Source organism: Anopheles ziemanni, chromosome 3 (genome assembly GCF_943734765.1).
Source record: "Anopheles ziemanni chromosome 3, idAnoZiCoDA_A2_x.2, whole genome shotgun sequence".
Classification (NCBI taxonomy): Eukaryota; Metazoa; Arthropoda; class Insecta; order Diptera; family Culicidae; genus Anopheles; species Anopheles ziemanni.
In genome coordinates, this window is record NC_080706.1 from 94,461,570 (window position 1) to 94,475,383 (window position 13,814).

Consider the following 13,814-nt stretch of genomic DNA (forward strand, 5'->3'; position numbering starts at 1 on the left):
AGAGTATCTGTGAAACAAGAACAGCAATTGTTATCCAATTGTTACGACTGTAATTCGGACAGAAAACTTGTTACCTCGAATTCAATGTATCGTTGAATTAACATACAGCTGTTTGAATTGTTTTTCGTGCTGGAAAGCTCCACAGCATTGCTATCTGCCTGGAGACAAAGGCGACAAATGGCTAATTCCATGTTTGCAGAAGTTAATCTAGGGCCATTTAATCGAAGCGTTTTTAATCGCACACGATCGCACTGTTCACAGAATTAGATGTTTGTAAATGATCACTAAAGTAAGGTATCTTTGTTTTGCTTGGCAGTTCGGCAACCAACATCGCATTGTCAAAATCAGCTGGCGAAGTAAACATTCAATCATAGCGCCGGTAATTCACCCATTTTCGCAATCATCGAGTTTAAATTGTGCATATTTGTTCAAAAGAAGTGTCTGATGTAAAAATGATCTTCAGAAATATGTTGCGCGTAGTAAATACCAGCCGTTATTTCCAATCTCTTCGGAAGGAATTGCGAACAACCGGCAATAACCCGTGGATGCTCATAGCTGGTAGAAGAAGTTGCTTTACTTCGCAGGCCAACAATGATGCGCTCAATATTTCTGACGATAGAATACAAAAGTATTTGGAACGCCTTCGACTTGAATATTATTCGCTGAAGGTACAGGAGCAGCGTACGAAGCAGAGTATTCAACGAATGCTACTGTTATCAAACGTTGTGGAAATGTTCGAGCAGCGCAAAATCATTGTGGAAAATTTAACCTCTCTCAAAGAGCTGAAGGAAGATAAGGATGATGATATGCAACAGCTGCTCAAAGAGGAACGTGAGGCATATGGTAGTATCCTGGTGAGGTTGGATAGCGAAATCATGAACGGCATACTTTCAATGGACGACGAGGAAGACTATGGATCGCTGATCATGGAAGTAACGGCGGGTGTCGGCGGTCAGGAGGCGATGCTATTTGCTAGAGAATTGTTCGATATGTACTGTGGCTACGTTGACTACAAAGGCTGGGATGTCGAAATGCTGGATTGCGAGGATACAGATATTGGTGGAACGCGCCATGCGACAACTATTATCAGTAGCCCGGAAGCTTACCGTTACTTGAAGTACGAAGGTGGCGTCCATCGAGTGCAACGAATTCCGGCAACAGAAAAATCGGGACGAATACATACCAGCACCGTGACGGTATCCGTCATTCCGCGGCCGGATGACTTCGAGGTTGACCTTAAGGAGAAGGACCTTAAGATTGAAACAAAGCGCGCCAGTGGTGCAGGCGGCCAACATGTTAACACTACGGACAGTGCAGTTCGTATCGTGCACCTACCAACAGGTATTGCGGTAGAGTGCCAAACCGAACGATCGCAGGTGAAAAATCGTGAAATCGCTAAACAAAAGCTGGTTGCTAAACTAACGCAGCTCGAACTTGAGGCCAGGTTTAGCAGCACTCAGGCGCTTAAGAAGTCACAAGTTGGACAAAGTTTACGCAACGAAAAGATCCGCACGTACAACTTTAACCAGGACCGCATTACCGACCATCGGGTAGAGGGAGGTACCGTTCACAATTTGAAAGGTTTTCTTGAAGGTGGCGAAGAACTAGATTCAATGATTGAAAAGCTCCGGCGTGCGCAAAGACGTAAACAACTTATGGATATAATTCAGCGAGAATCTTAATATGCGGTTAGCTGTATTCGGAAGTAGTCTGTTACATAAATATACTTATTTTACTGATTCAAAGAAAACCGGCTATTTATTGACGCTTCCCCATCCTCCAGCTTGACCCAGTTGCGTTACGTGCTCTCGAACAGCTCGATCTATAACATTCTGTATCTCGCGGCAACCGCTAAGTGCCGTTTCTAAAACTTTCGGTAAATGGTCGAGATGAAACCGTTGGGACATTTCCATGAATGCAATTTTACCGCTACTTGGGAGGGATGCAACGGTGAGTGTGGGACCTCCACTTGTTTCCTCCAGATGTGAAACATCCATTAAAGGAACGTTTCCATTCGCTAGCGAAGCGGTGCAAGCGCAGACGTATTCCTTGAGACAAATGCCGGCATCAATTAGGGCTAGTGTGGCCGCATTCACCGAAGCACAGTAGTTTCCTCCGTCCGCCTGCAGCACCTCGATGTAAACATCGATCTGCGATCGTGGGTATAGTTCCGTCTTGATAGATGCGCTCAGGGCTTGCTTCAAATGGATGGTCATTTCTTGTGATTTCCTATCACCCCGTGGCCTCTTCTTTCTTTCTCCGGTAGAGAATGTTGCCATACTGTACTGGCAGTTCACGGTCACTTCTTCGTGGCTGCCTTTCTTGGACGAAGCTTGATGTGGACCATAGACGGCGGCCAGTACTTTCGTGTTGCCTTGTTCAATGTACGCACTGCCATCTGGTTGACTAAACACACCTAACTTACACTGTATATGGCGTAGTTCGTTAGCTCGGCGTCCGTCTAATCGAAGTCCCTGATCGGAAAGTAATTCCATCACGAAACAGGACGTACAATTTTCTGTAAACCTTTGAAACGTTAACGCAACGTAGATACAGCGTAAATATGCCGGGTTAATTTGGCTTTTGTTTACCTTTTTGACAATTGCCAACATGTGCGTCGCTTTCTACGACACCAAGAACTTGATAAAGTAGGTAACGTAATTTATTTAAAATTTTATAAACCTCTTCTTATCTTTATTCTTTGGGCTATAATTGACGTTTTAAACATTAGGTTTAGTTTATTAACTTGATCAACAAAATTATCTTTACATAATGTTGAATACTTTAGGGTTTTTCCTTACAGCGAGCTCTCTTCAAGAGGATACAGAGACCGGGTACGTTGTAGATATTTGAAAGATTTCAAACATTTGGCGGTTTCCGACCGTTATATATTTTTAAATACATCTTAAAACAATTCCGTGACGATTGATTTAAGATTCGAGTTCACTTTATCGTTTCAAATTTGAAAAGAATAATAAGGATTTATTATATATTGGGGTCCGCGACAGCCGAGCGGTAGCGCCGGTTAGAAAATCGGCCCATGAGCGCCGGGGCTCACCACCTCGACGGCGTGGGTTCGAATCCCAACCGAGACCGGACCCCCCCTGCACGAGAGGACTGACTACCCACGTGCAACAGGGAAACAAGTCTCGTAAGCCCTTAACGGGCAGGCATGACCAAGAGGTCGTTACGCCAAGAAGAAGAAGAAGAATAAGGATTTAAATGTGAAACTGATGCAGCGATCCATAAATGAATACTTGACGTCGAATAATAGCAACGTAGCTAAAGCGCTTAACACGTTGTGTTGACTAGTCAGAGACCAATAACGTATTGATTCGAATCATGAAAACGATTTTTTTGCAGAATGAAAATAACCACGTGTATAATTTCTTTCGCCCAGCTTATATATTAAAGTCGCAATATTCTAATAAATTTTCTGGTTTATTCCTCATATTCACTATGAGTATAATTTCTTCGGGAATAATGCACATTGCTTCCCAAATGGATGAATAAATACTTTGCGGGATTACACACTTCTTGATGAATCGCGACATTTAAACATCGGTATCGTCAAAAAGCAGCCACCGGACGGTGATTCGATCACAATCAGTTGTTTCGTGCCCGTAGTACGTTCGTCCGTGGACTGTACACACCGACCTGGGCCGGCGACCGATTTTCCTTGCCCGGGAACGGCGAGACGATCATCTTTTTCGGTGTCTTTGGGCTGGCGGTAGCTGATAGAAACTTGGACGAAGTATTCAACTTCTGTGGAGAGTCGAACGAAGAAAGTTGCTGCTGCAAGTTGATAATCGTGCTCTCCTGCTTTCTGTTCAACTCTTGTAGCTTGGCAATTTTCTGTTGGTAAAGAAATCAGTAGATTAAAGTTGGAGTTGGACATAAAGGAACAGAGAAACGAAATTTAAAACGTACTGCTTTAAGTTGCTGTTGGTCCTTGCTGGATTCGACATTTTTCACATTTTGGCGGTTATTTTGGTTTTCTTTTCCAATGTCTTCAGCTATGCATAGCGTCTGCTGAGGCTGCTTAATCTATAGTAAGAACAGAAAAAGAAGAACGATGAAATATTAGTAAAAAGTCTCACTAATCACATGAAACAGAGTATCCTGTAATGATCATACCTTATCATTCATAACCGATTTGCAGCTCGGATCGACTGGCAGAATCCCATTTCCGTCGACCATCAATTCATGGATAGTTTCCAGGGCAGAATTATCGGTAACGTTTGCGCATACACCTTCCTGTTCGAGCTGGTTGATGATATTTTCAATCAAGAAATTGGGCACCAGCCGCTCGTCATCTTCCGACTGAACCTCGGACGGGGGCTGTGGATTTTGATTTTCGTTCTGGTTATTGTACTTCTCAAACTGTTCACATTTAAACCGGAACGTCATGTTTTCGAGCTTGATATTTTTGTTTTCATTCTCTAGATCGAAAATTTTCTTGTCCTTCGTGTCCAACTCGATCCGCGCCAGCTCGATGCCGTTTGCAAACTCATCCAGCAGTGCCTTCAGGTCCTGAATGTACGCTTCCCTGGCGTCGTGCTTCTTCTTGAGGTCCTCGTACATCTCTAAGTAGCGTCCCATGCCGGCTTCCATCCGATCGCTGAACAGCTTTCCGATCTGGGAAACCGTCAGGATGGCGTCCTCCTCGGAATTCATCAACTTTTCGAACACAACCTCTTTCTCGCGCATCTCCTTCTCGAGCAGGCTGGAGGAGGCACGCAGCGCTCCAAGAACCCGCTGGTACTCGGTGATCTCCTCGCGCAGCTTGTTGTTATCCGTCTCCATTTCGGTCTTGTTGCGCAGGACCTGCTCCAGTTCGGCCTTTAGCAGCTCTACATCGCTGTCCGATTTTTTCAGTCGCTCCATCAAGATGTTCACGGTGGAACGCGTGTTGTTGAGCGTCAGCTGGTAGTTGTACTTCTCCGTTTTCACCCGGGAACATTCCAATGCCAACTCACGCAGCTCCGCCTCTAGCTCGTCACGAGATTTTCCACCCGGTACCTGCAATTCCAGCTGCAGGCGGCGCTCCAGCTCCGCTATCTTGCACTCGTTGTCCTTGATTACCTCGTTGGAAGCCTCCCAGAGGGTGCGCAAGTCACGCTTCTCAAACTCGCACTGCATGATTTCCGTTTCGGCAATTTTCTGACACTTGTCCAACTCCTTCTGCCAGTGTTGCTTCTCGCTAGCGAGCGCCGCCGAGATTGATCCCTGGATCGATAGTTCCAGCGCCTTTACGCGCTCCTCGTTCTGGATGTCCGCGATGCGAATCTTCTCCTCCGCCTGCTCACCGATTCGCTCGATTTCACGCAGCTGGTCCTTCTCCAGCTGCTTTATCCGGTCGGAGTGTTCCTTGATTAGCTTCGACTTCTCCAGCACAAAGATCGATTCACACTCGCGGATCTTCATCTCGTTCAGCTCGGTTATGGTGGCAATCTGCTGCTCGTACTTCTTGACCGTTGCAGCCAACTCCTGACTGAACTCGTTCCGGATGTCGGCACGCAAATCGTCCATCTCGAACTGGCGCTCGTTCAGTTCCTCCTGCATACCCGCAACGATGGCGTCACGCTCGGACAGGGACGCCAGCAGCCGGGCATTGTCCTGCTTCAGCTGATCGATCTCACGGATCGTGTTTCGACCTTCCTCGACGTATCGCATCATGTCCTCCTCGGCCTGGGCTTTGAGGTATCGCACCTGTTCCTTCAGCTCACGCCCCTCTACAATCAACTCATCCAAACTGTCCTGCATCGCCTGCACCTCGTCGCCCTTGCGTTGCAGTTCCATATCCGTTGCTTCGAGAATTTCGCGAAGTGCGCCCGTTTCCTCGTTCAGGAAGAGATTCTCCCCTTCCATGACATCGTGGTCCTCCCGGAGCAGCCGGTGCGACTCCAGCAGCTCATCGTACCGGATCTCCAGCTCCACCTTGGCATCGTGCATCTCGCACAGTTGCTTCTCGTAGCTCTGATGCAGTCCTTGAATTTCCCGCTCGTACTCCTTCACCTTCTCCAGACATCCCTCCGCAATGTTCTGCAACAGCTCATCCGCCTTCGTGATGCTCGTCAGCTCGCGCTCCAGCAGCTCGATCTGGTGGTCCTTTTCGGCCAGCAGGTTCAGCCGCTCCACTTCCGCCCGATACTGCTCGGCACGCAGCTCCCGAATCTTACCCTTCAGCTCCTCGTTTTCTTCGCGTGCCTTTCCGAGTGCCTCCTTATTGACGTCGATCTTGTTGTACAGTTGTACGATCGGGGGCAGCTTGCTGATGCCACTTTCCATGCTCTTCTCACCAGACGCACCGGACGGCTTCAGCGGGTCCTCTGCGGCAAGGCGATTGGCTTTTTCCTCCTTACCGGACGCTTTTTTGGGTGTCAGGTCGGAGATGTGCTTAAATTTGAGCCGACGAGGCAACGAAGGTGTCCGGAACAGACTTAGGGCACTTCGGGTCGTTTTAATCGACTCAGCGTCCATACTTCCACCGACCTTGATTTTATCTTCCTTTTTCAATTTCTTAGGCACATCTTTCTCTTTCGGTTCCGCGAACGCCGAAGGAGAAGAAACGGCTGCTGAGGAGACAAACGAAAAAGATGGAAAAATGTGTTACCAAATGCAATTGTTCAGTGCAGTGTCGTCTTTTCGTCGAATTCCCGCTGTGTGCGTGCGGGCACGTGCCATGTCTTGCGACCCTTCCAACTCCTTGGGTGACCCCTGTATTGTGTATGCCTTTGCCTTGGTCGTCCTCACGACGACGTTGGCGTTATCTTCAGGCCGGGTGCTACCCGATGTTTGGGCAGATGTTACAAGGACACGCTTCAGTGCAAGCCGTGCCACTTTTCGACACTTCAGTTTATGACTTCCCACTGTGTACCGGGTGCGGCGGGCCAACTGCCCGCTCCCCATAATAAAACAACTGGCGGCAAAGTAAAGGTTTATAATATTTCCTCCAGAAAGTTGTGTACCCGATGGTACTTCTTTCTTTTGTTTTTTTTTGTTTCTTCTGTTCATCGCTTTCCTGATTCCTTAGGAAAGACGTACCATAGACCAATTAAAAATGGATACGACAGTCAGCTATTTAAGACGACAAGAATGAAGCGATTCTTCACGTCTCACACCCAAATAATGCTAGGGGTTCCACATGGTGCTTACGGGTTCAACAAAATGTGACACTCCTTTCCTGTGCAGTTTATACAAAAACACCAGTTCTCCAGACGAACCATTAATCATACGCTCGAAGGAACCTTAGCGTGACGCCCGAATCCATTCTTGGCGCAAAGAAAAAATGACCCGAAAGCTCGAAAAATAGTTCCAACCGAATCATCTTTAAAAAAAAGCTATATGTTTTTCAAATGAACGCCTGCCGGAAGTACGCTGTCTATGGCAGCACTTATAATTATGTTCAACGATCGTGTGCACGTGACTCGATCGGTTGCTTTCTTTTTTAACGGTTTTTTCTTGTTGTTTGGGGCTATTTCGGTTGCTCTAGAAGCGAAGGACGAGATCTTAGGCAGATAAGCCTACAGCGGTCAACACATATCGCGTGCTTCAAAAATGCAAGCGGCAACGCGACGCGTGTACAAATGCCACGCGACACGCATGGAGGAATAAATTAGAAGCAATGAGCACCTGCAAGGATTTCCTTTTGTTTTAATCAGTGGTCATTTAATCCCACGTTGCTCGAAATTTTCCCCATCTGCTTTTTAAAAAAATAATTTTGAAAAATTGTTAATTCTCCTTAATTTTGAAATTACGTAATATCGAAGCATCCAACTTGCTTCCCAGCCCAGGGTGTTATTCAAACACGTAGCATTCCTGTGCGCATTAGCATTACAATGTGTTTCTGCGAGCGATTTCGGCGGGAAAATCGTTCTGCCGACGTTCTCACGCTCATGCAGCTGAACTCTAGCCGCCTTAGAAAGGACAATTGCACCATCTAGAAAAGCAAAGCGGACGTAATCAACCGGAGCTGTTGCGTTTACGCTATGATGAGGGGGAAAAAGATCCTCATCGAAAGGTCCGTTACCAAGGGGACGCATACTCTTTTTCTCACACAACCAGCAAGCGTGACGCGCAGGAAATATCGGTACGATTCAACCCCTATAGGCAGTATGATTGGGAGGAAAATAACTAAATGCTGGTGCGTACTTTTACTGTTTCCCTTATAGCGATCACGAAAGGAACTTTTATCCAAATAGAGTAGACTTACCTGGCACATCGTTAAATCTCTTCAACTTCGCCTTTGAAAACGACATCTTCAACATTTATATAGATTTTTGGGACAGATTAAGGTAAAAATAAAAGAGGCGAAACGCAATTCAACAGAAGAAACCGTTTTAACGAACAAAAGCAAAACTTAAAAACATTCACAAATCCAACGTTTGGGGATAGTTTTTGTTAAACAACAAAACTTCCAATGGGGAGCAAACTTAACAGCGAGAAAATTATGCCACGATTAACTTTTGCACAGATTTAGGCGACGATCGGTTGGTTTTCATTTGGTGTTCAGTTCGAAGGAATCTTAATTATCCGATCTGCTACGATCACTTTCATTGTTCGACCAACTATTTCGATTTAAGACCACTAGCGAATAGAATAATTTCTGAACGTGCAACACACTATCGATTTCCGAGGATTTTAAATATATTGTATGAGTACAACCCTTTCCGTTTCATTTGTTAATGTTTGTGAAGTAACTAACTGTGGAACAGATTAAAAAATTTCTTTGGAAGTTTTCACTCATTGATATGATTTTATAAAATTTTTAGTTTCTTTCATCCGCGCGCGGACTTCTTCCCCTAACCGTTAACGTTAAGCTCGTCCCTAATAAACACTGCTGCGCAGCACTGCGTTCTTGACAACGGTTCCGTTCCGAATGGCAAGGCGTCCGTTAGGGCAACATTATTCGCAGGGGTCCTGAACGAGCATTATGCTGTGCTCACGACTACCACTACACTTCTTTTCAGGCACGATCCATTATATACAACACACAGGTATGGGCCCAGGAAGGATAACTGGTTGTATACAACAAGATCGGCAAAGGGCTTTTTGATACGAAAGAAAAGAATCCCGACGACACCTTTTTCTTGGCGCGTGTGCTAAGAAATCTCCCCCTTTAAAGTTTTTAACCTTTTTGCGAGGGGACGTTTTCTCTTCTTAGTATTATTATTATTTTAAGATTACTTTCGGCGCGAATCCAAAAACCGTTTTGATTTTAAAACAGCATGCAGAGCCACAAATTATGACTCGAAACAGTTAAGTAAAACATTTTCACGAATGTAGGTGTTGAAATGGTCTGTTGTGTGATGTCTGTTTATTGATTCTGGTCGCCTTATAGACTTTTTCTTATAATTTTTTATCAAACGAACATAATAAAGTCTGAGGGGATACGCAATCAGCAAAAATTAAGTTTAAAATGTTGTCGAGCCAAAATAATAAAAAATACAAAAATACAATAGTGACAAAGGCAGCTGGCGGTTGAATTTGGAGGGAAATCCCGACTACGATCTTATCTTACATCGTTCCCTCTGTTTCCTGCCGTGTGCCGTACGGAAGTGGGTAACATAAATAACGGCTGGGTTTCAATCACATAAGACGACTACTGGAAGCATAGGTGCTGATTTCTTCAAGACTCCGCGCAAAAACCAGTCCGGACCGCATTATACGGCTCGTAAAGGATAAAGAAACGTTTATATATTTGTTAGGTACAAATCAGCTGGTTTGAGCCCTCTGCATCTCTGTCCCTTTTTCCTTAGGAACAATGACAAAAGCATAACCGAAGGGAAAACGAAAAACGATAAAGGAGGTAAGCAAAGAACAGGATCAGAAGGATTCGTTGCTTCTTTGAGACGAAGGGTCAGGCGAATTGGATAAAGGGAGGGATAAGGAGTTTATGTCGGTTTCAAATCTACGCGTAAAGTAGGCAGATCAGCGTGTATTAAGCGTATGTATAAATAAAAACGTGAAAAAGTTTTACAATTTACTTGAAGAAACATTTAAGTAGAAGAATGCTCCCAACTTTACCTAAAGTTGATTAACAATTTTAGCTGAATGTTGCACATTTACATGTGTCTTGAATGAATGGAAACTGAATGAAATGGAAACAATACGGTGTATCAATTTTCTTATCATATAACTCCATCTAACTTATATTTCAAATGATATACTAGGAAAAGGAAACTGTTTATAGGTATCAAGTAAATATCGTTAATATCCTGCTTCGGCAACATTATCGATGTTCATTTTTCTTCTAATTGTTTATCTCTGCTAATAACATGCTCCTCGAACTTGACCATGTATGTAGTTCCTTTATGCCAATGAGCAGTGACGTTGCAAGTCTAAGATAAAAAGATTAATAGACAACAAATGTATCATAGTTGAAATAGTTTCCGCAGGATAAACGATCTATACTTACAAAACCACAATTGGATAGTACACCTTGTACAATGCCAGCGACAAATGTACCACAGTTTAGAGACCCCTTATCCTTGGGAACACTAATAAACTTATTGACCAATGGTTCTTTTTCTATGATGTAGTACGTACATTCATCGTCGGTGGCATGCTCCAGTTTATCAGCTTCCTTGCCGAATAAAGTCTAAAATGCGAAGGAGAGGTTGATACAATGTTCAATCTGATAGTGCGTCTTGTGTCTTTGCATACCTTCCAGAGGGTGGTTTTGATAAACAACAGCATATTAATCAGCTTCGTTTCCCGCTTCGAGTTTCGCTCACGGACGAAATATAGATCAATAATACGACTTCCTACATCCTTGCCCATATCGTGCAGTCTAGCAGAAACATGTAGGTCCGATTAGTGCCGTATGTTGAAAATATTTGAGTCATAGCGAAAACTTACTTGTTTTGTAAATCCGGAATTGTACTGGCACGGCTCTGCGCATACTGCACAAGCTCGGAAAACAGAAGGGCGTAACAACTCAATGAAACTTCACCTTTACCACGACTTAATGGCTTATCTAAAATACTCGCTTTAGGACGAGTAGAAAGGTTGAGGTTTATTTTCTCCATGTTTTGTGGGGCACTTATTCCTCCAAGTTCAGTTTTCGGGCAATTTACTGCACTAAACAAAAAGGGTTTGTTTACAAATAGTTTGTCACGCTGTCATGTTGTGTATAATTTCACAGAATGAAATATTTCAATTGACGTTTCTATTGCTGCCAGTTTTGAAGTTTAAAGAGCTGTCAGCCGCAAGAAAACATAAATAAAACCACGCTTTCGGACCAGCAGTAAACCGAGAACCATGCATAGAACAACCATCGCAAAAGTAACAAAATTCTCTGCTGACGAGCTGAAACAGTCTGCAAACGATGGTGTATCGTGTGTGACTGAGGTGCAATCGAATGAAATCCTCAGCTTACGGCCACGTGACTGCGAGCACATCGTGAAAGGTGTGCGGCGCTGCGTGATGGACAAAGTTGGCCGGTACCATTCGAAGGTGCATGGTATCGTGCTCGGATATGCAAAGATCCGCGTCGAGAATACACTGTCCGCATTTCGCACGGATAGTCCGTTCCTACATGTGCGGGCGACCATCGATTACTTCGTGTTCCAGCCCCGGATAGGCTCAACGCTGCGTGGTACGGTGAACTACGTCTCGAAAGAGTTCGTTAGTGCCATGATTTACCAGGTGTTCAACGTTACTGTAAAATTGAACGGGTATTCCAAAAAGCATGGTACAATAATTAAAGGAAGCGAAATTTCTTTCATAATCAATGCGTGTGACATGAAGAGTGAAATTCCCATCATCGACGGAGAGCTCGTTCATACCGTATCGGCCCCAGCTGTACGTATCAAGGAGGAGCCATCAACGGCAAGTGATGATGCCAATGAAGATTCCGAACCAGATAATACGACCGATAAGGGCGATCTGCACAACGGAATGATTGAGGTGAAACAAGAAGGAAAACCTAAAAAATCCAAACGGACCAAGGATGCGGTAAACTGTGACACCAGCAGCTCTGCAGAAAACGGACACGTTGAACAAGATCCTATGATTGAGGAAGGTCATCTGCCCTACGATACGACTAAGGTGAAAATTGAAGGTTCTGAGAAAAAGTCGAAAAAGAGCAAAAGAAAGCAAAATGAGTCGGAGGAGACCAACAACTCAACTGTTGTTGAAGATGATGCACCGAAAAATGGAGACCATCGTTCGCCAGAGCCTGATAAGGACGAACTCATTCAGTCCCTCTTTGATGATATGTTTGGAAATCTGGATGAAGAACCATCAGCCAGCAAAAAACAGAAGAATAAATCTAAAAAGGAGTCCAACTCCAGAAAGGAGCAAACCAGAAACGGTGTTACGTTAGAGACATCTGATTTGGTTGATGCTGAGAAGTCAGTTAGTAATGAAACGCCGCATGGTAAAAAAAGGAAAATTAGATTTGATCTTAACGATACTATTACGTATATCAAATCTGAGCCCACTGAAGAAAAAAAGAGGAAGATCAATAAATAATGAATGCACCGGTGCTAAATCGCATGAGTTCAATCAATATCAAGACTGAGAACAGTATAGACAAGCAATTTATAGTAATTCATTTCATATGTCCTTATTTTCATTTTTCTTTAGTTTATTAGAATTATAAATATTTGCTTTTTACAAATATCTCTTCATTTTCTTTTATTCACTTATCCACGGTCCATTCTCTCTATCTCGCTGTCGGTCTTACACACCACTCCATTTATTTCTGCTAGCTTATCCTTTTCGCTGAATACGGTAGCGCTGCTAGCTTATCCTTCTCGCTGAATACGACGTTTACTTTTATCCGTTGCGATCATTCCGATCGATTTACGAGTGGCATATTCATTGTAGAGAAAGAAATCAATTGAAAAAAATCCTCTCATTCCAATTCATCTCTATTCGCACAACGAACTCTTCGTCGGCTGCCACCGTCCGAGTGAATAATGTTTAAGATTTCATTACATTTCCATTCGTTCTATGCTAGGTAATAAGCTTCTTTGTTTTTGTTTTTTTTTCGTAGATGATTAAGTAGCTGCATGACTAATGAAGTATACAGCATTTATAATTCGATGGTACTTTAGTCGCACTTTCCCGCGATTCTATTCTAAACGTTCTAACCTGGTTCAACGTACCATCGAAACATGTTTTTTTTTTTGGTTTTCATCTTCACTATTCAGTGAGCGATCGACACAAATTTGTTGGAAAAATAATGATTTTCATTTAATTTATTATATCTTTCAGCGACTATGCACTCACATTAGACTCTAATACCTCTTTTTTACGGAAAGTTTTGCGACATTTCTCGACAACAGTACAACATGAATATTTGAATTAGAATACATACTTTATGCGTCCATTGCCGTCCAGCTCAGCCTCCAACCAACGTTTTTTTGCACTTTTTGTGCATTACATATTGGTTGTTCCTGTTCCGTCTATTTCATCTGGGTTTCAACGGTTATTTTTTCATCTCGGTCATCTTCCTCTTGACGCCGGTGTTTTATGCTGTGTATGATTCATTTTACCTTTTGTACCCAGATTACGGGGTGTACGTGTGTATGAGTATAATTATTCTTAGTAATATTATATATATTCATATATGTATATATATAATATATATCTAAACGATAACACAATCATACCGACTTCCTGTCACCATTTCGGTTGGTTTTACCTTGTCCTTGGTTTGATTCATGATATAATAGCGATGGCGAGCACAGGACCGAGTTATGCATTCAGTATTCAATCCATTTCAAAGGATCAATCGGACCATTATTGAGCCCTTACAACAGTCCGACCAGATCCTTTGCCAGCGTTGTTTCCTCTTCCAA

The 13,814-nt window shown here is 43.6% G+C and overlaps 5 protein-coding genes across 5 annotated transcripts; 2 read left to right on the forward strand and 3 right to left on the reverse strand.

Annotated features, from left to right (window-relative positions):
* Positions 1 to 363: 363 nt before the first annotated feature.
* Positions 364 to 1,743, forward strand: LOC131286112 (peptide chain release factor 1-like, mitochondrial). The gene has a single exon (XM_058314999.1). The coding sequence runs from the start codon at positions 453 to 455 to the stop codon at positions 1,680 to 1,682; it is 1,230 nt and encodes a 409-aa protein (XP_058170982.1). The 5' UTR covers positions 364 to 452; the 3' UTR covers positions 1,683 to 1,743.
* Positions 1,739 to 2,564, reverse strand: LOC131286113 (exosome complex component RRP41). The gene has a single exon (XM_058315000.1). It carries the CDS (start codon positions 2,493 to 2,495, stop codon positions 1,755 to 1,757), a length of 741 nt encoding a protein of 246 aa, XP_058170983.1. The 5' UTR covers positions 2,496 to 2,564; the 3' UTR covers positions 1,739 to 1,754.
* Positions 2,565 to 3,606: 1,042 nt separating this feature from the next.
* Positions 3,607 to 8,270, reverse strand: LOC131288346 (putative leucine-rich repeat-containing protein DDB_G0290503). The gene is made up of 4 exons (XM_058317469.1): positions 8,216 to 8,270; positions 4,138 to 6,575; positions 3,931 to 4,047; positions 3,607 to 3,855 (listed from the first exon to the last, which is right to left on the reverse strand). The coding sequence occupies exons 1-4, from the start codon at positions 8,268 to 8,270 to the stop codon at positions 3,607 to 3,609; spliced, it is 2,859 nt and encodes a 952-aa protein (XP_058173452.1).
* Positions 8,271 to 10,200: 1,930 nt separating this feature from the next.
* Positions 10,201 to 11,091, reverse strand: LOC131288012 (trafficking protein particle complex subunit 5). Its single transcript, XM_058317108.1, has 4 exons — positions 10,864 to 11,091; positions 10,669 to 10,795; positions 10,421 to 10,603; positions 10,201 to 10,343 (listed from the first exon to the last, which is right to left on the reverse strand). The coding sequence occupies exons 1-4, from the start codon at positions 11,031 to 11,033 to the stop codon at positions 10,245 to 10,247; spliced, it is 579 nt and encodes a 192-aa protein (XP_058173091.1). The 5' UTR covers positions 11,034 to 11,091; the 3' UTR covers positions 10,201 to 10,244.
* A 142-nt stretch (positions 11,092 to 11,233) lies between these two features.
* On the forward strand, positions 11,234 to 12,480 carry LOC131285895 (probable DNA-directed RNA polymerase I subunit RPA43). Its single transcript, XM_058314749.1, has one exon. It carries the CDS (start codon positions 11,266 to 11,268, stop codon positions 12,478 to 12,480), a length of 1,215 nt encoding a protein of 404 aa, XP_058170732.1. The 5' UTR covers positions 11,234 to 11,265.
* The last annotated feature ends 1,334 nt before the right edge of the window (positions 12,481 to 13,814 follow it).

Excerpts from the sequence above, each read along its gene's own strand:
- LOC131286113 (XM_058315000.1), bottom strand. The coding sequence starts at position 2,495 with ATGGAATTACTTTCCGATCAGGGACTTCGATTAGACGGACGCCGAGCT.
- LOC131286112 (XM_058314999.1), top strand. The coding sequence starts at position 453 with ATGATCTTCAGAAATATGTTGCGCGTAGTAAATACCAGCCGTTATTTC.
- LOC131288012 (XM_058317108.1), bottom strand. The coding sequence starts at position 11,033 with ATGGAGAAAATAAACCTCAACCTTTCTACTCGTCCTAAAGCGAGTATT. Across the intron at positions 10,796-10,863 it reads ATTCCGGATTTACAAAACAA|ACTGCACGATATGGGCAAGG; the intron begins GTAAGTTTTCGC and ends TGTTTCTGCTAG. Across the intron at positions 10,604-10,668 it reads TCAAAACCACCCTCTGGAAG|ACTTTATTCGGCAAGGAAGC; the intron begins GTATGCAAAGAC and ends TTCGCATTTTAG.
- LOC131285895 (XM_058314749.1), top strand. The coding sequence starts at position 11,266 with ATGCATAGAACAACCATCGCAAAAGTAACAAAATTCTCTGCTGACGAG.
- LOC131288346 (XM_058317469.1), bottom strand. The coding sequence starts at position 8,270 with ATGTTGAAGATGTCGTTTTCAAAGGCGAAGTTGAAGAGATTTAACGAT. Across the intron at positions 6,576-8,215 it reads GAGATTTAACGATGTGCCAG|CCGTTTCTTCTCCTTCGGCG; the intron begins GTAAGTCTACTC and ends TCTCCTCAGCAG. Across the intron at positions 3,856-3,930 it reads ACCAACAGCAACTTAAAGCA|AAAATTGCCAAGCTACAAGA; the intron begins GTACGTTTTAAA and ends CTTTACCAACAG.